The following is a 24,016-nucleotide window of genomic DNA, read 5'->3' as shown; positions in this document are numbered from 1 at the left end:
AACTCTCAAAATTATTATATGCTAAACTCTGGTTAAAAAAATGGTTGGAAAGAAAACAATTAGAGCTCAAGCCATTGACATATAACCTTTTATGTTCGAGAAAAATTGTTTACATGGAAAAAAAACTTAAAATTGAAACGTGCAATAAAATAACTACCAAATGCAAAATGTGTGGACAATTCTTTTTGCCGTTTTAGTGGAACGGTGTAAAACGTGCAACGAAATCACTGCAATATTGTTGACCCCTCTGGATAAATTGACTATCGTTTACAACTCATTGCCCATAGAAATCTTGGTTACAACTTAGCACGCCGAATTCGTGAAAGCCTCTGTAATGATGTCACAAATTTGTCTGATTCTAGATTTTTTTGGGTTGAAATCTGTAAATAAAAAATAAAAAATTTGAATGTTGAAGTGTTTGAATCAATTAAAAAATTTGAATGTTCAAGTGTTTGGATGAGTTTGAATGTTCAAGTGTTTGGATGAGTTTTGATGAAGTGTTTGAATCAATTAAAAAAATTGAACGTTAAAGTGTTTTAATGGGTTTTGATAGTAGAAATAAATTAATCACTGTTAAAGTGTTTGGATGGTTTTGATGAAGTGTTTGAATCAATTAAAAAATTGAACGTTAAAAAATTGAACGTTAAAGTGTTTTAATGGGTTTTGAAAGTAGAAATAAATTAATCACTATCAAGAAATTAGACCAAAAATACTTGTGCTCAAATTTTCGAAAATTTCTACTAAATTTTATGATAATCTAACCAAAATTTCTATAAATTCTTTAAACTACACTAAGAAAATAGCATGCCATGAAATCATCTTCTAACAGTTTTCGTATTTAGTTTCTAATTTTTCTGTACCATACGTTTGGATACTATACCGAATCTGGAAGTAAATATCAACACTATTTAAAGCCAACAAAAATTCGGAATAATCTAGATATAATGTTTGTAATGTACATGGCCATTTTAGCTTATTGTGCATTCCAAATTTGAGTATTTTTGCTGGCCAGCTCTTGAGAAATTTTCATCTCTGTTAAATTTTCTGGAGTATTTTAAAATCTATAATACAAAGTTACGCTCAATTTTCTTACTAATATGATGATTAGAATATCCAATCAATTTTCACAGCAGTATATATTTTTTCCTTGCCCACATCAGTCAATGATGACCATTGATAGTGGTCACTGATTGGATTGACTGAACTTTTTCCAGGGAAAAAAAATCCATAGAATTGGATTGAGTGAACTTTTTCCAGGGAAAAAAAATCCATAGGCTATCTATTAAAAATTAAAAAACCGATACTGTGGACATTGGACGAACGAGGATGAGGTATAGTGGGCACAGGGCACTCGGTGGATTGAGTCATCTGCATCCGCGTTTGGAGTCTTTCATTGCGTTTTCCGCAACCATCTCGATTGTGGACGGCTTCTTCCTAAATGTGTTATTATATTAAAGGATAGACCTCATCCTCATCTTATCAGATCACACCAACTACCCATTATCCCTATCTTCAGGGTTTCCCCTCGCATACTCTCACAGGCTTCCTGTTATCGCTCTTTCGCACATAAATCCGTTACTATCCCCTTCAATCAGGTGAGCGCTGAGACGAAATAAATAGATCGATTAGTAGAGAACATTGGATTAACGAAAGCTTGAAATCAACAAATAGGAATCAATGGGGAATCATCTATGCTCTGCTAAACCGTGCAGAACCACCACGGCAGCGAAAGTTATACGGTGGAGCGATGGTGGCATTCAAAAATTTGGGGAGGCAATTAAGGTGGGAGAGCTTATGGTGGACAATCCCCAACAATTCGCGTGCAATTTCAATGATCTCCAAGCAGGCCGTCGCATCGTAGCACTCCGTCCTGAGGAGGATTTAGCGCTGGGAGCCGTCTATGTTCTTCTCCCAATGCAAAAATATTTGCGGTGTGTACTATCGTCTTCTGACATGGCGTCGCTTAAGTTGTTAGCATCCCAAAGCAACTCGGCCCTTAGAAAGCACTCCTGTAACTCTAGAGTCTTTCCAGCCGTTGGCAGTGGAAAGAGCTATCCAGCCATATATTAGGTATTTAATGCCTTTAGAGGAGCGCGAGACTTAACGCGATAACACGGGAGCCAGCAAATTCGGCATTAAATAATATTTGCCCGCTCCAGTGTTATCGGGCTAAGTTGAGTGCTGCTCTGAGGGCATTAAATACCCAATGGGCTAAGTTGTGTGCTGCTCTGAGGGCATTAAATATCCAATATATGGCTGGTTAGCTCCAGCCGTTGGCAGTGGCCATTTATGTGAATTTTCTTCAGACAATGGCAGTGCCGAAAAGACAAATCAATTGCAAATAAAATTAAAAGATGGTTTTGTGGTGCCAAAGTTGGAGTTAAATGAAGATGAAGACCAACCGACAGAGTCGGGGTTGGGGTTCAGCCAGCACAGGGTACGCGGTTTTAGGTATTGGAAACCAGTGCTTGAGACGATAAAAGAATCCCCGCGTGTTTGCAAATCCTAGAATCGCGGAATATCCCTCACAAAGTGTTTTGGGAATTTGGGAATTGAAGTTCCAGTCTAAGTCCATTTAACATTAACATTAGAAATTGTGGTCTCCTCTTCCATTGTGCTTTCACATATGAGAAATTATGTAGCGAAGATTGCGTCCATGCAACCACCGAGCTATCCAAACCAAGTTCCCAGACATTGCAAGGTTTTGGGCATGGAGTTGGTCCACACTGTAATCTCGACAAACTAAAAATGAAGATTCTTTTTAATTTCTTAATTGTTTCGTCAATCGATAATTTACTTCCTATTTAAATATAATTTTTTTTAATAATTTTTTTTTTTTTTTCACTTTTAATGATACTCACTTTTATTTAAATGTATTTTATTTATTTCTTTAACAAATTATTTTTATTTTTATTTTTAATTATAATTGTATTTTGGAGTTGTCTTTAGTGAGATTTTTTTGGAAGTTTTTCCAGTGTAGTTTTTCTAAAAATCTGGTAGCAATTTATTGAAATCACAACTTTGATCGGTAAGACTTACACAATCAACATGCTCTAGGGGCTTTTCAAGATGTTGAATCCATATATAGTAAAAAAAACTAGTTTAAATAACACAAATCAAAATTTCACCTCAAAATTTTCAACAAGATTCCTACACCGAAAAATCCAGAAAATTGCAACCAAAACAACTCTGTGTTTTTTAACAATGATTTTTAATTATACATTTTTTCAAACATTAAAATTTTTTTTTCAAGTATTTCCCAATTTATTATTTAAAATTTAAAATTCAAATAATAACAGTTATTTCTAAAACCTAAAAATTAACATGTTTATGCTAATGACTTAGTGATGTCAATTATATTATATTTATATAACAATTATATGATATTTACATAACAATTGATGATGATGATGGTGGTGGTGGATAACGTCCACTGAGACCAAACTTTGGTCTATCGGCCCTAAAGAAACGAATTATTTAGTTTGATTTAAGATTTTATTCCTATGCTCAAAAAGCTTGGAGAGAAGCCTCCCAAGCTCATTGTAATTTTGACAACGTAAAAGGCTACGAAGGTCAGTATTGCAACAAGGATTTTGAAACTGAGATCTAATCTAATGTGGTTATACGTGGGGCACTTTAAGAGGAAGTGATTTTCATCCTCTATGTTTTTATTCTCACAGAGATGGCACAACCTTTCCATCCATGGTGTTTTAGGAACCGCCCAACAACCCGTTTCACTATGGAGCTCATGAGAGTTGGTTCTAATCTTGGCTATATTAATTTTCTTCTTTGAGCTAATTAAAACATAGAGATAATTTTGATCTTCTAGGGTGGGATTGATGACCTCCTTATAATATCTTAATTTTGTTTTAGTTGCTAAATCTTTCTCACACCACATTTTTTCTTTGAACTTAAACGTAACAATATTTTTAATGTTATTAATGTTTTGTAATGCAACATTCCTGTCGATCTCCCAATGGTTTAACTAGGCCCTGGTGTCTTGATACCAACCTTGTTTGAACCTTAGGTGGTTTTGGCTGTAATTTAAAGCTAGCTTAAGAAGTCCATGATCTCCTATGTTATTGAGTTTGTGCTTGTACAATAGAGAAAGACCCGCTTCTATAAGGAGAATAGGATAGGGTGTGCTGCTTTGAATTTTGAGGTTATACGTTATAAAATGCTTCTGGATTTGCTCAATCTTTCTTGAGGATTCTCTAGAAATGCTACAACCCCAAACCTCACGTCCATATAACATAACCAAAGTGACTAAAGTTTCAAAGAGGAACTTCTTTCTATCCCACATTATGAGGTTTTCCATTTTACAATTATTTTCAAGACCAAAATAAGCTTTCCATCCCCCATTAATCCTTTTCTCCATGCTATAGTTCCAGTTGAGCTTGTGATGAATATCGATTCGTAGGTACTTGTAGGAAGACACTTCCTCCAAGTTACTATTGTCATACATAAAATTAACGTAAGTGTCCTTCTTAGATTTGATAATCATAACTTTTTTTTTGTCAGTGTTAACAATCATGCCCATGGTAGAGCAGAAATCCTTAAGAAGTATAAGTTGCTTATCAAAATCAGATGGGCACCTTGCAAGAAGAACAATATCATCAGAGTAGAGAAGAAGGATGATGATTGTCCTAACTAAGATCGTGCTAGCACATCCTGCTTCCTCTAAACAACCCTCTAGCTTGTCTATGTAAATGCCAAATAGGGTAGGGGAGAGGGGGCAACCTTGTTTAACTCCGATATTACACCTAATATCTTTCGACCATCCCTCATTGCTCTTTAACTTGGCAATTACATTCTCGTATAACCTTATAGCAGCAGCTCTCAACTCAAAAGGAACCTTTAGCTCTTCTAATATGTTCCAAAGGTTGTTTCTAGGAACTATATCGAAAGCCTTTCTAAAGTCCACAAAGCAACAAAAGAGATTGGATTTATCATTGCGGCATTCCTCCACAATGATCCTAAGCGTAATGAGGTGGTCTGTTGTTGAGTGCTACTTTCTAAAATCCGTTTGGCCTTTAGCCCTCTTACCTTCACTTTCAAGCCATATGCTCAACTTCCTTTCCAAAATAATACCATATAACTTGGCTAGGAGAGGGCTGATCATAATTGTCCGATAATTAGAGGGGTTATTTGTATCCACACTTTTAAAAATAGAGATAATAAGGCTTTGAGTCCATGGTTTAGGGAACCCTTTCTTGACCACTTGATTGAAAAGCTTGTGAATGTGGGGGACGAGGACAGGACCTCCAATTTTTAAGACTTCCACCTGGTATTCTTCAATGTCCTTAGCTTTCCCGTTAGCTAAGTGATTAAACCCAAAATGAATGTCTTCTAATGAAAAAAATTATTTTTTTGTGAGCAGGGTTTCAAAGTTTCCCATGACATTTGGAGATTCATAAAGCTTTTTAAGATAGGAATTCTAGTAGTTTAAAGCAATTTTATTATTATCTTTAGTTTTCCTAGTTAGAATCTGCCTCGAGAATTTCTTAGGAGCTACCTTAAAGAGGTGTAAGAGATTCTCTTGTCTTTTACTTTTTTCATTTTAGATAGGGCTTTGTATATTTTTATCTTGCCAATTTCAAGAGATTCATCAACAACTTCCTTAATTGCTCTCCTCACACTTTTACAATCTTTGTCATACCATGGGTTGGTTTTGTTATTTCTTTTATTACTTGAAACTTCGATTGAGAATTTGTTAATAGAATATGAGAGGGTTGTAGTAAAATTATGATACAGATCTTCTATGTTGTCTATACTAGATAAAAGAAGCAAATTAGTTTTTAATTCATTTAGAAAGAGATCTTTTTTATTTCTATATTCATAACTTTTTTATTAATAGATGGAAATCTTGGAGAAGAAAAATAGATTTGATATTATTTTTATTCTCAAAATTATAAATTTATAAATTAGAAAAAACATTAATATTATTTAATATTATGATAAAAAAAAAATTATAACCCTATAAAATTACCGAAATCATAATTATATTAAAAATAATTTTTATTTTTATTTATTAATTTTTTCCAACACCAAAATTATATTACTCTATAATTATTTTCAAAATTTAAATAGAGTTTCTATCATTTACCCATCATTTCTTAACACTATGTTATCAAGTGAGCTTGTAATGAAAAGCCACTCTAACATCTTTGGAAGAGTTAAATATGGAAAAATACAATAAGTGACATTGTTGTTCCTAACCGTTTTCTTATTAAAGTAATTATCAGAAATAGTTGATATGGCAAATAAAGAAAATGTTTAATAATTTTAACTTACATGTCAAGATTAACTAGTTTTAATCATAAAACAAACATTTTGAATTCAAAGGATGAGGCTTCTCACTATTCAAATCAAATTAATCCAACCTTTTTCTTCCAAGAATACAAGTCAATAACTAATATAAATATTAAATATCAAAATATCAGTCGCTATATTGTAATTGATTATTTTTTACAATCCATCATTAATCAGAGTCTCAACCTTTCCTTTTTCATAGAACCATTTCTAACTTTCCACTGAAAATGAAGTACGAAATTTTCTTACCAAAATATTAAATCAATATACAAAATTGATTATACTATGTTCTAACTATAAATTTAAAAGTAATAAAAATATCTTACAATTCAATGATAGTTTTTAAATTTTATTTTTTCCTATTAATTTTAGCCCATTCATTTTTCCCTTTCAAAAATATAATAAAAAATAATAATAATAAAAAATTAAGTTCAAAAAAATTAATTATAATAATTTTGTAATTATAATTTTAAAAGTGATTTTTAACATATTATTTAAAAAAATATAAATATAAATATTTTAATTTAATTTTTAGGTAAATTTTTATTATTATAATGTAAAGAATATTGATAGAAAGATATTTTAGATATTTAACCATATATATATGAATGATAATGATTAATGTCGAGTAACACTGATGAGGTCTATGAGACTTTAAGAAAATAAATTAGTTGAGATTTTTTAAAATATTATTTTTATAATCAAAAGGAAAGGAGGGTAGCATTCTCACAATTACTATAGTTATCGTGGTTAAAAAATTCAAGAAGGTTGGATTTCTGGCAGATGTTTTGGAAATGAGAACCGATGTGGTGTGAGTGAGAATTGAAGATGTTTTTCATCTTCAATTCTCTTAGTGTCATATTGGTAACAAATTATTTCTTTCCATGGTTTTTTGGGGATAAACCAATGCCCATTTTCAATTCAATTCGAAGCTTATGGGAGTTAGTTCTTATCTTGGCAATGTTCATTTTCTTCTTAACACTAGTAAAGAAAAAGAGATAATTAGGGTTAGGGATAGTGGGGTTGACCACCACGTTATAGTACAATAGTTTCATTTTCCCCTCAAGCTCTTTATCATCCCACAATTTGTCCTTAAATTTGGAAGTGCTTGTATTTTTAATATTATCTCTATTCTCTAAGATGACCTACTCCTTTAACTCACCTAGGCATCTTTGTGCCAACCTTGCTTGAGCTGCAGGTGGGGATTTTGGCTAGGGATAGAAGAAATTTTGGGGAACCTCTTGGTTTCCATCTTGTGAAGCTTCTTCTTACACATGAGATAGGAAACACAGTTATGCTTTCAATGGGGGAAATCCTAGCTTTGGTAAAGAAGATAAGATAGAGAGTATTAACTTTAATCTTCAGGTTGTAGGTTATGAGTTGTTTTTAGATCATCTCTATCCTCCCCAATTCTCTCTAGATATAGTGCAACTTCATATTTATTCTTATAAAAATATAGGGGTGACAAGAGTTTCAAAGAGGAACTATTTTTTACTCCAAACACAGAGATCAATAGTCTTAGAGTTGTTTTCAAGCTCATAATAAATTTTCCAACCACACATGATTCTTTTCTCAATGTTATGTCAATACCTAAGTATTTGTATGAAAGCACTTTCTCCAAACAATTGTTATCATAAATGGAATTATCATAGGCAATCTTTTTAGATTGATACACTTTATAAAAAAAATCACAAATTCTAATTTACCATAAATATTTACCCATTAAACATAATATATATATATATATATAATAAAATTAATTTTGAAAATCTTACTAGCTTTATTCTATTAAGTTTGGATATTTAATTTTAGATTTTATGGAAAAAATTATAATGATACTTATATAAAATGTTTTATTGTAATGTGATAATGAATATTTTAAATATTATATTATTTAGAAAATATATATATATATATATAAATAATTAACTTTTCGTTTAATAAAAAAATCTATAATTTAAAATTCAAAATAAAATTATATAACATATATTTTAGATTATATTAAAAAAAAAAAAAAAAAATTGATAGCAAAAAATTGTAAATAAGATACCACTTGTGAGGAAACCATATTTTTCAATTGCTTACTTCTTCTTCCTGATCTCCTTAGAATATCAAACCTCACAGTATAAAAGAAACCTCACATTATAAATACAACTCATTTATGTCAAACCTCACATTATAAATACAACTCATTTTTTTGGGGTCATTTTCATAAAGCATAATATATTATTTGATATTAATAAATAAAAATATTAATTAATTCGGTACTCAACGAATTCTCATAAGCATATATGTAAATATTGATGCTTGAAATATATATGCATGATTCAATGGAATTTCATACAAAATTTGAAATAAGCAGTAAAATTATTTATTATGCGATAAGATTTATTTGTAAAAATGTTATTTAATAATTATTTTTTTCAAATTGATATATATAACTATAATTATAAATTTTTTTATCAACAATTTTTAATTATATAAAATGTTAATCTCAATATAAAATAAATTAAATTTATTTAAAAAAATATTTTTTTTTATAAAAGTGAGAAGATTTTAAATTCTACACATAAGATTTTTAGTCTTTGTCTTTCTTGCTTTGACATATTTTATTTTTGTATTTTAATAAAATATAACTTAATTTAACGAATCTACCCGTTTTTTTTTCCATTTTATACCCTTTTTATTGTGGATCTTTGACTAACTTTATAATATCCTTCATATTCATTGACTATCTTTAAAATGTCACTTTTTGATGTTAGAAATTTACAAGTTTATTCATTTCCCCTCCGTGGATCGCCACGTGAGTCATCCGGCATGGGTAGGCAATTCTGGAAAAGCATTCTGATATCCGTGAGTAGACGGACAAAGGTATTTAGTGACGGTATTAGGCAACTGGGCAAAATAACATCACTATTCTGTTATGTAACTGAAGAGTTTAAATGTTTTGTTTCAGTTTTTTATTTTTTGGGCAGCTTAACATGATATGTATTTTTCCCGGTTTTCATTGGAATGGGGTCATATAATCTTAAGTTTAATATTTAGTTATTTAAATTATATTTTAAATATAAAAATAAATAATTAAATTTATTATTTACTTATTTAAAATATATTTTTAATAAATAAATTTAATTTGTAACGCATGTTTATTGTTTCTTAAATATTAAAATTATATACATTTAATAATAATGTTTCTTAAATATTAAAATTATTTAAATTTAATAATTCAAATCTAATTTTATAATTTAAATATTTTTTTTTATTAAAAAAACATAACTATTTCCAATATAAACAAACGAAAATATAAGAAACACCTCGGTTGACTAATTGAAAACAGTGTGTGTTCATATAGTTACTCATAAAAGGAGTAGAGTTATTTTTAATTAAGATTTTTTAAGTTTTTGGCGTTAATTAAAATTTGGCTAAAATAAATAATTGTGATCAAATTTTAATATTTGTTATTAAAAATAGTTTTTTTATTATATTTATAGATTTAACACATTAAAAAAATTAGATTTTTTTTTAATTAAAACTTGTGATTTTAATTAATCCTTACTAAATTAAATTAAATTATAAACTAGTTAAATTAAATTATAAACTAGTTAAATCAGAAAAAAACAATTCTTAACCATAAAAACATTAAAAAATTCAAAACAAGCTAGACAGTTCCAGATGCTTCTGTGTCCCAGCTCCATATGTACTTTTTGTCTCGACCTAGCGACCAGATCATTGGACGAACGAGGATGATGTATAGTGGGCACAGGGCAGTCGGTGGATTGAGTCAATTTCTCTGGACGCGCCACAGTCGTAGGTAGACTCATATGCATCCGCGTTTAGAGACTTTCATTGCGATTTCCGCAACCATCTTGATTGTTGATGGCTTCTTTTCATATCTACATCTAAAGACTCAGCTTCTCACACAACATAAAGTACCACCATATCTCTTCCCGTTGGTTTCCGCTACCAGACTGTCAGAGGCATCGTTTTATCACTCTTTCGTGCATAAATTCGTCAGTATCCCCCTCCAACACTCGCGCGGTAGGAGGGAATAGCTATGTTGATCAGTTGGGAACTGTAAATTAAACATTATATAAAGAGGAACTTTAAAGCAACACAAAACAAATAAAAAACAAATTAATTTGGAAGATAAGTGATGTACTAATTAATCATTTCAATTATTAAATTTAAGACTTTTGTGATTTATAATGAAAATAAATATTTTTAGGATTAATCACATTTTAAGAATTGGGTTGATTTTTCAAACCAATTAATGTAGTTAATCCTGAAGATAAGGATGAACCATATTACTTCGAGGACCCAATCTTGAAAATGTGATTAATTAGAAAAACATTTATCTTCATTTCAATTATTATTGTAGCGAAAGTTTTTATAGAAATTTAATCTCCATACAATATTTTAGAATTTTCTTATTAATATATACTAATCAAAAATTCAGATTTTTCTTCAACTTAATTATGCTCCATAGTATTAATATTGGTTTGTGTTATGGTAACATAACATATTTAGAGATTAAAAATCTTATGATAAAGTGGAAGTGAATCTTTATGCTTAGTAATTTCATTATATTTTTCTTTAAATATATATAAATGTTTATGTTATATTTTGATTCTTTTTATCATTAATAATAATATTAAAAAATTATAATTTAGTTATTTATTTTTTATGAATTTTTAAATTTTAACCGTTAAAGATATATGACTAAATATTTTAAAGTTTATTATGAATAGATATCTATTAAAAATTTTAGGTTTTGAACTTTTTTATAAGGAATAAAAAAGTTACAAAGCATATGAGTAAACATTCTGTAAAAACTGCATGAGAAAGAGCATAAGCTCTTCTGTGTAATCAGCAGCAAAACTACCAAGTTCTGTAAACCCCTGAACCCGGCCTGTACGGCCACACCATGGAAACTGTAAACAAGAAAGTCTCAAGGAAACTGGGTCTCCTTTCGAAAGGAAAACAACCCATAGCAAGGACGATGTACAACAGATCACAACACGCTCTAACAGAGCAGAGCAAACCAGAAAAAACAGAGATAAACACAGTTTTCATATGCCACTAGTATCATATAAAGCCACTGATAAAACCTAGTGCATATAAATATAAAGGAAAAAAACACATTAAGTGTATGGGGGGAGATCCGACACACGGATCTGGTCCTGATACTGTTCTGTTATTCTCCATGCACCCACAGCTTGCTGCAAACCATCCTTAGAAAACCTGTCTGCCTCCTCATTTCTGTCCCTGTAAATGTGATCAATGGAAAAAACATTAAACTGCAGCTTTAAATTTTGTATTTCTTCTAACAATGGCATCAACATATAATGCTTGCATCTATATTTCCCGATAACCCAGTTAACAACATTCAGCGAGTCTCCAAAAATCTGAACTGCAAGGATATTTTTGTGGATGAGCCAGCAAAGTAGTAATTTTAAGGCTGAGAGTTCTGCAAAATTATTGGATCCTATCCCAAGTCCCACAGAGGCTTTAAGTGAGTGAGAAGGGCTAATGTGAATAATAATCCCTGCTCCTGTGATGTTATTTTGGGCTGCCCCATCAAAGAAAGCCCACGGAATCCCATCTCTAATGTGAACCTCCCTCCGATGTTCAGATTTTACAGGACCTTCCGGCTCAGGGATGTTGTCAAGAATGGCAAAACTTTGGATTGCAATGGCTGCCGCAGGGGTGGATTTTTCTTTGAAGATACTTCGATTTCTGGCTAACCATATGCCCCAACAAATAATGGGGGGAAGGTTTCTCAGATTCTTCTCATGAAAATGGTTCCACCAATAATCCCAGGCATTGGACATAGCTTCCCCCTCCCACCTTACTTTGACATTCAAGAGCTTTTCCGCTTCATACCAGACTTGCCTTGTAAAAGGACATGAAAGAAACAGATGCGGAATGGATTCTGAGTCAGCAAAACATAACGGGCATCTGCCAGGACCCTGCTTGAAACGAGATTGAAGAATCTCCCATGAAGGGATCTTATTTTTTAAGGCACACCAGAAGAAGATCCTAGCCTTTTTGGGACACTTCAGCTTGAACAGAGGCTTTGCCCACCAAACAGGAGGATCCCATCCTTTTTTCTTCATCAGAAAATTATACCCAGCCTTAGGAGAATATACACCTGTCTCAGAATGGGCCCAAACCAGGGAGTCCGGTCTGTCCTTTAATCTGACATTTGATCTTCTAAGCTCCTGAAGAAAAAGCTGCCATTCATTCCTCCAGATGGGGTCTAAACCTAAATCTTCTTCAGTTTTCCAAGACTGCCCCCATATAGATGACTGCTCCATATTTGCTATCTGGTTTAGGCTTTTGATTCCTCTCCCATCCAGGTGAGTAAGCAAGTCAGGGGGTAGAGCAAACCCTTCGCTACACCCTACCCACGGATCCCTGCCAATCCTCAAGCTTTCACCATTCCCAACCCGCCAAGCCAAACCTTGTTCAATTACTTTAAAGGCCTCTGAGGTGGCTTTCCAAATAACAAAACAATTCCTTCCTTTTTTGTTTGGGCTCCTAATCCAGTCTTCAAGGGGAATAGGGTCAATATATTTCCTTTTTACAACTCTAGTCCAGAGATTCTCCGAATTTATAATTCGCCATCCTGATTTTGCTGCCAAAGATTCACTGAAATCAAAAAGATTTTTAAGTCCCCATCCACCCCAATCTTTTGGTCTAGCAATTTTATCCCATGCCACCCACGGGAGCACAGTGTCCTCCTTTGACCCTGACCACAGGAACCTGCTACATATCTGTTTGATTTTATGGAGAATCCCTTTTGGGATCCAAGTCAAAGCAGCCCAAAAAACCGGAATAGCCTGAAGAACAGAATTTACCAGAGTAAGTCTACCTGCCCGCGATAACCACTTGAAACTCCAATGGGATATTCTTTGTTCGATCTTTGCCACCAACCAATTCCAGTCCTGTTTTTTGTAGGAGGATGGCTTTAGCCAAAACCCAAGATATTTGAACGGCTGCTCCATATTGCAGGTTCCGAAGGGCAAATAAGAAGCAATCAGGATCTCCTCTTGTCTACTGAAACCTTCGAAAATTAATTGGGACTTCCTATCGTTTATTTGAAGCCCTGTAGCTTTCAGGAACAGGTCAAGGATGATTTTAATCTCTTTAATTTCATTTATGGTCCCATTTGAGAATAAGAGAATATCATCGACAAAAAGAAGATGAGTAATGAACAAATTAACAGCAACTTCCAAACCTTTGATCAAACCTGATCTCTTGGCATTTGAAAGCATCCTACTTAATCCTTCTGCTGCCAGGAGAAAAAGCAGAGGAGAAAGAGGACATCCCTGTCTCAGTCCTCTTTGGCTTTAAAAAAATTGGGAAGCAGCCCCATTTATCAGAACAGCAAAACTTACATTTGAGATGCATCCCATGATCCAGTTTATAAACTCCACCTTAAAGCCTAGATGAGTCAAGAGCATCTTCAGGTATGTCCAACTGATCCTATCATAAGCTTTTGAGAGATCGATTTTAAGCACAGCCCCCTTTTTGTTTGCTTGCCTGATGCTGTGAATAGTCTCCTGTGCTACCCCGATAGCTTCATGGATTTGACGACCGTCCAAAAAACCAAATTGCTCCTTTGAGATACATAGGGATAAAATAGGTTTCAAACGGACCGCAATGATTTTTGCAATAATTTTATAAATAGTATTGCACAGCGAAATAGGCCTGAAGTCTTCAAAAGATTCCGGGTCCTCTTTTTTTGGGATGAGAGCAATGAAAGTTGAGTTAAAAGGAACATAAATTTCTCCTTTCTTCCTTGATTCCTCCACTACTTCAGTCAGTTATGCCCCAATTGAATCAAAAAAATGGGAGAAAAGCTCGATGGTCCAACCATCTGGCGCCGAGCTTTTATCTTTAGCCATAGATTTAATAATACTTTCTACTTCCTCCTTAGTCACTTCTCTGAAGAGGTCTTCAGCATCCTCCTCCTCCACAAAACGAGGGAAAGCTTGGGCTGTTCTGATGATTTCGGCTAAAGAGATCCCCCCAGGATCAGAGAAGAGGGTTTGAAAATGGCTCTTACCCATATTTGATAGCTCCTCAAAAGATGAGGCCTCTCTACCTTCAGGGTCCTTCAGCTGCCATATGGTATTTGCATTTCTCCGTCCCTTTGCATAATTATGAAAAAAATTTGTATTTTCATCCCCCGCTTTCAACCAGATAGCCCTACTTTTCAATCTCCACTCCTCTTCTCTATCCAATAAAATCTTTGCTCTACTCTTTTCTAGAGCCAGAATTCTTTCTTTTGACTCCTGAGTTGCATAAGCATCAGCCTCAGGATCTTCTAACACCCGAAGGGCCTCATCAATATTTGCCAGATCTTCATTTTGTTTTTTCCTTCTAGCTGAGGCCCATTCGATGGTTGCTCTCTTAAGTCTTTTTAGATTTTCCATGAAACAGGCTCCTTTATTCTCCACCTGACTGATGCCCGAATGTCTCCAAGTCTCTCTGAAAAGTTGATTGAAAGAGTCTTCCTGTAGCCAGGAGGCATTAAATTTAAAAGGAGCAGCCGGCTTTGGAGGGGGATTGGAGAATTCCAGAAATATAGGAAAATGGTCCGAATTTCCCCCTTCACCCACCCATTGCCTGGACAGAGGTATATTGGATGCCAGCCCTTCACTGATGAGGAACCGATCCAATCTTTTTGCAATTCTATCCTCCCCCGTTCTTCTGTTTCTCCAAGTAGGTTTAGCTTTAATGATATTGACATCAATCAATTTATGTGAACGGAGGGCATTTTGGAAAAAATCAGTCAAAGGGTCTTCCCTTGCAAGAGGCCCCCAAGCTTCAGCGAAACCCAGAGAGAAGTTAAGATCTCCCCCAATTATCAGGTTTTTATCCTTTATCAGTCCCTTTGAAAGGAGGTTGTTCCAAAAAGAAACCCTTCCCTGACATGGACCATAGACATTGACAAACAGAAGGGGAAAGGCAAAATCAGGGGAAATGACCTCCAACCCCAGCACATTGGACAGACCCCAGAAATTTAACAACTTCAATCTCCCTTCCTTAAAACCAATAGCAAGCCCTCCCGAATGACCTGAGGCGTCAAGAGCTATGAAAATCCAACCCGGAAAAGAGGAGCGAAGGGCAGCTTCAACATCAGTACTTTTGCCCAAAGTTTCTTGAAGGAAAACAATATCCGGGTTGTGGCGAGAAATAAGGTCTTTTAAAGCCAGTTTTTTGGGTTTACTGGCTAAACCCCTGCAGTTCCATGAAAAACAAATCATTTTTTAACTGCCTCAGGGGTTTTAGCTGCTCTAAGCGCCCCAGTTATCAACATTTGTTTGCCATCAGCCACATCATAAAAAGCTTTTGCTTGGGCTTTTGAGAACAAAGATTTTCGACCTCTACCTTTTTTGGATAAACTCTTTGACATTTCAGCCCCTAACCCACCTACAGGCTCCATAACCTCATTCAGACAGACAGACTTCTTGCTGAGAGACCTAAGGTTATAATGACAGACAGAAGAGGAAGGACCCGGCCCATGACTTTTTGGGGAAAAAACCTCACAGTTCAGATTTAAGGAGGGGATAGCAGGTGAAAGGTTTTCAATGTTTTGCATAACATCATTACAATTTTTTAACAGCGAGCTACACCCAACGAATTTTTCAGAAGAAAAGGGAGAAATGCTTGGGGATGTCTGCTTACCGGGTGGGTCACTTCCAGGATCAGAAGCCGGATCAGCAAGAGGTGCTTCCAAAATCGGCTGGTCAGCTGCAGCACGGATCGGGTCCCCGTCCTCCCGTTGTTCTCCCTCCTTTGACTGATGAAAGGGATCTTCCATAGGAGGTTCGTTTGGTGAAGACCCCGCCTCTGGTTTCTCAGCATTTCTCAGGGACCCCTCCCATTCCTCTTCTTTGCTTTGAGTCCTCCTTCTTCTCTTCCCCAATGGGCAATCCCTCGCCAAATGCCCATACTCGTGACAGCGGTGGCAGCGAAAGGGAAGAAGCTCATAGTCCAGAGGCTGTTCGAATACGAATTCCTTATACTGCAACGTGATTGATTCTGCCAGTCCTTCTTTCGGATTGAGTCTAACCAATATCCTTGCCACAGCTTTCTCATAGGTATGAAGAAACGATCTATCTGCGTCCAGATAAGTGCCCAAGAGATTCCCTATTGATTTGAAAACAGAATCCACCCATAGAAAGGGAGGCAAACTAGGAGCCCTGACCCAAACAGGGAATTCTTCAACCTTTTCTTTCGAGGCGTCGAAAAGGGGGGACCATCTTTTGAAGAAAACAGGTCGATTCCCGAAGGCCCAGTTCCTCCCCTCGACCCATTCCAGCGCCTCCTTACTGTCAAAACTGGCCATAAACCAACCCTTCACCAGAGTGTTGGTCTTGAATGAATTTGCCGGGGTTTCCAACCACTGACTCTCCGCCCACTGCCTTAGAGATTTTCCTGAAACAGGCCGCCCTCTTATCCTGCCCACGAGGGTACATTCTGCCACATCTAAGACATCCTCCACCTGCACATCCATCCCAAGCACCAAGTTCGCAAAACGCTTCTTCTTCAGGGGTTTAGCCTTCTTCCTTTTTTCCCCTGTCTTCTGCAATTCAGGCTCAGAACCCTTGTCTCCGAAACCAGGGTTTTTGTCCCCTTCCACCCTTTGCGCACCACTTCCATTCGCTGCTGACTGTTCGTTCCCAGATCTGGGAAGGGTTTCAGTCAAACCTTCAACAGGACTCCCCACTTCTCCTTCAACTGAGGTCCCATCCTCTATCTCCTTTCTGGTACCGAGGGGATGAACAAAATTCCCCTGATTTAAACCCTTGCCAAGTCCTGCAGAAAACCCCTCCGCCCCTACAACCTTCTGAGATGGGTCTTTTGAAAAGAGAACCCTGTTAACAGACGATGGATTGCTTTTTCCGCCCGCCTCTTTCCCGGCAATTTGGATACCCCCAACAGGCCTCCAAATCCCTATATTTTGTGCAGAGCTAATGATGTCCTCAAGGCCGCCAGACGGACAAAAAACTTTAGAAGGGGAGAAAGACTTACTGTTGGGAGGGGCGATAACCTTGTCTCTCCACGCATCTAACTTTGCTTGAGCACTTCCCTCCTCAGGATCCTTGCCGATATTGCCGAGACCGCCTGAGAGACCCCAACTCTCGTCCCGTAGACCTTTTGTGTTTCGCGTACCTCCTGCCGAGAACAAAGCCGACGCATGACTGTCAAGATGCCCAAAAAACTTGCCAATATTCTGCTCATTGATCTCCTTACCCCAGACCGAGAGTATATCCTCCGGCGACGGGTCAAGCTCCACCGTTTCGTTAGAAATTACCATAGTAAAAAAGCACAAGAAACCCCGTAAACACTGCCACCTCCTCGCAACCGTTACCCAGGGAGAAACGCTAAAAACCGCTTGCAGGCAGGGATGTTGACCTCAGCGGAAGGAGCAGTCGTAAAAATGCCAAAGAAAGGTTTCGAATGAAAACCACCAGGTAAACAAAACCCCACTAAGCCCAAATGGGAACGGAAAACGTCGCCAGACTGCAAACGGAATGATTGATGCAGCTGTCTCCTATCCGCTTGCCCACCAGAGGACAGCCTCGTTGACACTGCCAGCACCCTAAGCTCCTATTAAAATTTTCAGGTTATATAAGAACTTTAAACCAATTCCAAAACGTTTATAAATGTTATTTTTTAATAATTTTTTTTGACAAATCAATTTAAAATTAAATAAAAAATAAAAAATTCTCTAAGTTGAAAAATAATTAAAAAGAATAATTTAACTAAAACCAAATTAATTTAATTAAAACCAATTCCAATACAACAGGTCTATAAATATTTAAAAAATATTTAACTAAAAAAACGAATGATAAGTTGAATTTAACTGAAAAAAACGTATGAATAAAAAAATATATTTAAATAAACATAGTTCACTGATATTGAAAGACATTGACTTTAGCCAAATAACACCATTAAAAAATTGGAAAAGAATTACATTTTATAAAACAATTTATTTGAATGGACATGGCTGGTTGATTGACTTTATACTGACTTAACACTTCGGTACTTTTTCCATGTTCAAATCTATAATAAATCGAAAGATATCAATAAATATATACTAAATTTAATTTAATTAAATATATTGATGGAGAAGGATATTTCCTTTAACCAAATAAAACATTTTATAAAAGTTAAATATATATATATATAGTTTATAAAATAATTTATTTGAATGGAGCCGCTTCATTGATTGACTTGCATATTGACTTCACACTTCGGTACTTTCTCATATTCCACACTTACAATAAAGGCTCCATTAAAAATGAGAGAGATTGTGGGAATTCATGTCTCTTTCAGTTTTTTCTTAACGTCTACCTTAGAAGGGTTTAGAGTTCTATTTTATCTTTAGATATTAAGATAAGGTAATGCAATAAGCCCTAATATATCCATATTAATCTATGTAGGTGTCTATGTATAATCCCTCCTTGCAGACATCCATTTTGGTGAATTGCGGGTAAAGCTAAGGAAATCCCCCCTCTCTACACATGTATATATACACACGCGGCTTCCTTATGGGTGAGTATCCATTCAAGCTGATGAAATTATAATTTTATATATATGATGATGATGATGATGATGGTGGTTAACGTTCACTGAGACCAAATTGGTCTATCGGACCTACAATTTTCTTAATTTTTACTTGTCTGGCTCCTCGTCTTTCTTGGCGAGATTGGTGTTGTAGCTTTCTTTCTTTTCTCTACGGTCTTCCAACTTCCTTTGTCTTGCATCTCCTTCATCTCTTCTGGTTCTTGGGACATTGGTGTCTTAGCTTCGCGATCTATAGTCGGAGAAGAAGTTTGGTTTAGGAGATCTGCTTTGCTGTTAAATGAAGATTTATTTTCCGCGGTATTCAAATCCTCATAATTGTTGATTTGTTGGGGCGGGCTTTCTCCTTGCTTGTTTTGAGAGTTGTTTCCTTCTTCCTTGATTTCTTGTGACTCATTTTCTCTAGAATATTCTTCTTCTTTGATGACAGTGTAGTGTTCTTTTTGTGCTCCTTCCCACCATGTAGATCTGTGGTGGTTTTTTCTAGTAAATTTTTTTTCAGAGGCTTTTGGGCAATTTTTGGCTAGATGCCCCATCTCAAAGCATGATCGACATCTGAAGAGGACACTTTCATAATCAAGCTTCTGGTTCCACACATAGTCTTTACTTGTTAGGTTTATTTCAGCTGGGAATCCGGCGCTGAAATCCATTTCCACACAGATGCGTGCATAGGTGGTTCTGGCATATTCCTCTGTTTCTGGGCACCTGCAGTAAAATTTCCCAATTGCATTTCCAATGGCTTTTAGCGAGGAGAGATTCCATAGATGCAAGGGTAGGCTTGGCAATCTCACCCAAACTGGTGCTGAGGTTATCACTGCTGTAGAGGGATCGAATGATGGGTTCCATGGCTTCATGAATAGGCCTGATTTTTCCCAAAACCAAGGGCCGGAATCTAGAATACATTGTCTGCTTTCAGGATTTTCGAAATCTACTATAAAGAAACCTCTAGCACAGGGGTAGATATTAATTTCATCAGAAATGATAGGCTTCCATACCTCCGAGATCCAATTGTGGAGTGCTATCAGCCGCGGCCAAAAACCATTGAACCGGCAAATTAGGGCACTTTCGGAGAACTTCAAAGCTTCATCGAGTGAGTCCTGGACCACTTGGATAGTGGGAGCTGGGGCTTCACTCACGATATGGGCAGGAGATTGCCCTCCAGAGGCGGATGAGCCACCAGTTATTTTTGCGAAGCTCGGAGCCATATTTTACTTGCTCGTAGAACCCAGCCGCAGACAAATAAGACAGAAGATAAGATTAGATCTAGATCTGACCGCAGAAATTAGCCGCCTAGATCTAGCCTCAGATCTAAAACCTAGCCGTGAAATAAACTGTAAATGCGGGCAGGCCCCAGATCTATACCGCCGATGTGCACCAGATCTATACTGCAGATTCAATTCAATGCCGCAGATCTATACCGAAAGCTAACTCCATAATAGATCTGATCAAGAGAACGCAGCTCTATACCGAAAGCTAACTCCATATACACATATATGCATGGACTATGTAGATCCAACCTTCACCGTAGAGCAGAGAATCACCGTAAAACCGCAGAGAATGTAAAGAATAGATCTGATCAATAGAATGATCACCGCAGATCTATGCTGCAGACGGAGTACTGTAGATCCGCAGACGAGAACCGATCCAACCGAACCGCAGACACATGCCTTGATAGTAAAAATCTTGTGTAATATTAACGCATCATCGGGAGATCTATGCTGCAGACGGAGTACTGTAGATCCGCAGACGAGAACCGGTAGATATATATATACCGTTGGCTTATAATCAATTTGCTAAAAATACCATGTACGTTGTCGAGAGAGATGTGTAATTTCTACCGCTGCACGGAATTATTATGTTATATTAAAATAACTATGTACATTTGTACTGAAATATTTCCGTGTATATTAAAAGAAACTATGTACATTGTCGAGAGATGTTTGACTGAATGTGAAAACAAATGTGCATACGAAAATAAGCATTTAAAAAGTGTGTTTACTTAATAAATCATAAGCTATTCAGAACCCTGTAAAAAAGAATGCAATCCGATAGAACCGGTACAATTATGGCATTGATGGTCTAGGATCACTGCGTGACTTTTCCTCCGCATTGATAAATAAGATAGACGGTCCGCAATTCAAAATTAAAAAGAAAAAGGCCAACCCAAGTATCCAAATTTGTATTATAAAATTTAATTTACTTTACCGTTTTATTTTATAACGATACATAAATTCATTCGTATATTTTCCCCTTTGTTAATTTCATTCGTACATGATTCAATTCAGTTTACAATTTAATTTGATGTCATACTTAAAACTACAAACTATAAATATATAATTATATATGATATTTACTTTAATTATCTTTTAGTTATTTTATATTTTGGTTTTATTGGATGATGATATTTTTATAAGATTATTATTTTTATTACTTGAAATATATTTTTGAATGTTTAAATATATTTATATTTTATTTTATGGGTAAATTTTTGTATTCAATGTTTTCATAAATTTAGATGGACAATATAACATCTAACTTTCATTTTTAATATAAACTTTAGAAAAACCATAAAATTAAAAATAAAAAGATGGGCATATAACCATGGACTCACAACAATTAAACACTATATACAATGATAATAAATGAGTTCGTATCCATGGCAATATACAACGCTGTGACACTATGTACAAAACTTAAATGCAATCAAATGTTAATTTATTTGACAGGTAGGGAGATTCGGCCGAGGATTCTCCTGGTTAACTAAGCACACAATTCCATGGCTTGCTCTGTTGTATGGTCCTCGTCCGTAGCTCAACGTGGTGGCCATCCATCCTGTGGAACGTTAACTCTATCTGATCCTACCATCTGTCGTGGATGTTTGTCGTTGATTCTCCATCTGTCATCGGACGGTAGAGATGAGCTAGGGTTTAACGTAACTAGCTCTTGGCGCTAAAACCTTGAGGTCTCATTGTTGTTGTCACTCCTCTATGTCGCGCTGCTCTACGATGGTTCTGGCTTTTGTTCTCTGCGAGAGGCGCTGACAAAGGAGGTCGATATACTCGCTAGAGTAGTTATAACTTTCAACTCTGCAACATGAAACTTTGATTGCTGGGGTTCGAAGTTTGTTGTGAGTTTGGGTAACTATTTTACACCCATCCTAACGTTTTCTCGCTGTTGTTCAGGGGAGACTTATACAGTTCTGGACATGGAGGAAGGTAGAATGCATGCAGGACAATCTACAACAGGTATTTTAAGATTATATAGCAAGTTTTCTTGTTGAAAGCCTAAACCCAGTCACGTTTCTGGAGGGTTTGTCTTTCTATGTTGGTCTTATGTTTAAATTTGGTTATGATGCTAAATGTTCATCATGCCTTTGCAAGTTGGCGATTCGTCGAGGCCGCGTCTTTAACTTAGGTAAGAACCCATCTTGGTTACGGTTGAGTCTATATCATTGAATAACAGATTTATTTCCTCTGCCAGCAATGATCAACTCATAATCTTTGAATGCAGGTATTCCATACGCGGGAAGATTTATTGCTCGGGACTGCGACCCTTGATTTCGTAAGATCTTATGTCATTTACATTGTTTTTCAGGTTGGAGCTAAGCCTTTGGTTTCCATTCGAAATTAGTTATTCGAGGGTTTAGGATGAGGGTTTTCCCTGATGGCGCGGTAGGGTAGTATTGATTAAGAACCGGTTTGTCTTGACCTATATTTTTTTAGGTTGTTTGACCAGCTAAAACTATCAACTTTTCTCTAGTTTTGAAATGTAATTTGTAATGGTTTTAAAGGCCTTCGAGCCTTATTCTTCTTATGTTAAAGGATGACTGTAATGATTCTTTTCATTATGTTTGTCAGGAGGCCGAGAATGCCATTAATTCGGTTGTCCTGATAGCTTCAATCTTTTCCTTGTCTATCATGTTTAAACAACCGTATGCCCCTGTAATATTTTTGGCTTATTGAGTTATGGAAAAAGTTATTGTGTTTCTCATTTACTTTACTATATGAGGGCATCCTGATATGAAGGCGACTAGATCATTTAACTATGTTAATTTCTATAACAGACTCCTAGAGTGCTATTAGGTTTATGTGTGTGTGTGTGTGGGGGGGGGGGGGGGGGGATTATTCATGATGTCGTCTTTCGATGCTACCATACTATGGTGATTAATGGCTACTCTTTTCTATTTTATGTTAATAGTAATAGCCTTCACATATTCTGTCGAGAGGATGAAATGTTGCAATGATAGATCATAAGCAAATGAATGAGTTCGAGAAGGGGGGTTTATGTCAGTATTCTCCACTTAATATTACTCTAGAATTTATCTTTATTTCATTCATACGATAGTTACATAATTCGACTATAGGTGTAACTGTCTTGTCTTTACTTGGTAACGAATCACCCCTGGATATTCGTGCAACAATTAGCTTCTACTTCATGTAATTGCCTATACTTCAAATGTTAATAGCTATTGTCCAACAACTGTTAACCTGTAAAATAGATATGCATAGCTACTATACATTACATTTTTATATTCTTTATACAAAACAATATCTATAGTTCAACAATAAATTCCTTAAAAGTTTGCTATCCCAGTTATCTGAAAAACTTGTAATATAAATGTGTTCAAAAGGTCTATCCTCCCAGCCATGAGTCTGGAAATCACATCCAGGCTCTCCCCCGAGAACCTCCTATCTTTCACGCTGGATCTAATCCAGTTACAGTCAGTACTATGGGCCTCAGGACTCTTGTCCAGCCACCATCTTTGTACTCTCTAGTCGACTGTATTGAGAAAATTTCCCACTAGTTTGTTCCACCCAACTCTAGGACCATTTTCTACTCTTCTTCCCTCTCTATATTACCCTTCGCAGGTAGAGGGTAACTGTTTCTTAGAAACCGTTTCTTTTAAATAAAAAAAAAAAACTATTTTATTTTTGTTAAAGTATTACTACTAATAATGTAGGTAATTGCCATCTATATTTCTTGTCCCTTCAGCCTATATCAGTTAATATTTCTCATCAAAATATACTAACATTTAAAATTTCTTTTAGTAAAACATTCACTTAATGATCTCAGTGATCTTTATGCAACTAGGGGTGTTACA

The 24,016-nt window shown here is 35.5% G+C and overlaps 1 protein-coding gene across 1 annotated transcript; it reads left to right on the top strand.

Annotated features, from left to right (window-relative positions):
* The first annotated feature begins 1,493 nt into the window (after window positions 1-1,493).
* LOC149177949 (uncharacterized) lies at window positions 1,494-2,732 on the top strand. Its single transcript, XM_089423499.1, has 2 exons — window positions 1,494-2,041; window positions 2,271-2,732. Exons 1-2 carry the CDS (start codon window positions 1,678-1,680, stop codon window positions 2,507-2,509), a joined length of 603 nt encoding a protein of 200 aa, XP_089279625.1. The 5' UTR covers window positions 1,494-1,677; the 3' UTR covers window positions 2,510-2,732.
* The last annotated feature ends 21,284 nt before the right edge of the window (window positions 2,733-24,016 follow it).

The sequence above is a fragment of the Pinus tabuliformis genome, chromosome 4_1, assembly GCF_031772625.1.
Source record: "Pinus tabuliformis cultivar Carrire ecotype Pingquan chromosome 4_1, CPIR1, whole genome shotgun sequence".
In the NCBI taxonomy this organism is placed as follows: domain Eukaryota; kingdom Viridiplantae; phylum Streptophyta; class Pinopsida; order Pinales; family Pinaceae; genus Pinus; species Pinus tabuliformis.
This window is presented reverse-complemented; position numbering and strand designations above follow the sequence as displayed.

What these genes read in the sequence shown, in the direction of transcription:
- LOC149177949 (XM_089423499.1), top strand. Translation starts at nt 1,678, where the DNA reads ATGGGGAATCATCTATGCTCTGCTAAACCGTGCAGAACCACCACGGCA. An exon ending in AGTCTTTCCAGCCGTTGGCA is followed by an intron (nt 2,042 to 2,270) that starts GTGGAAAGAGCT and finishes GGTTAGCTCCAG; the next exon opens with CCGTTGGCAGTGGCCATTTA.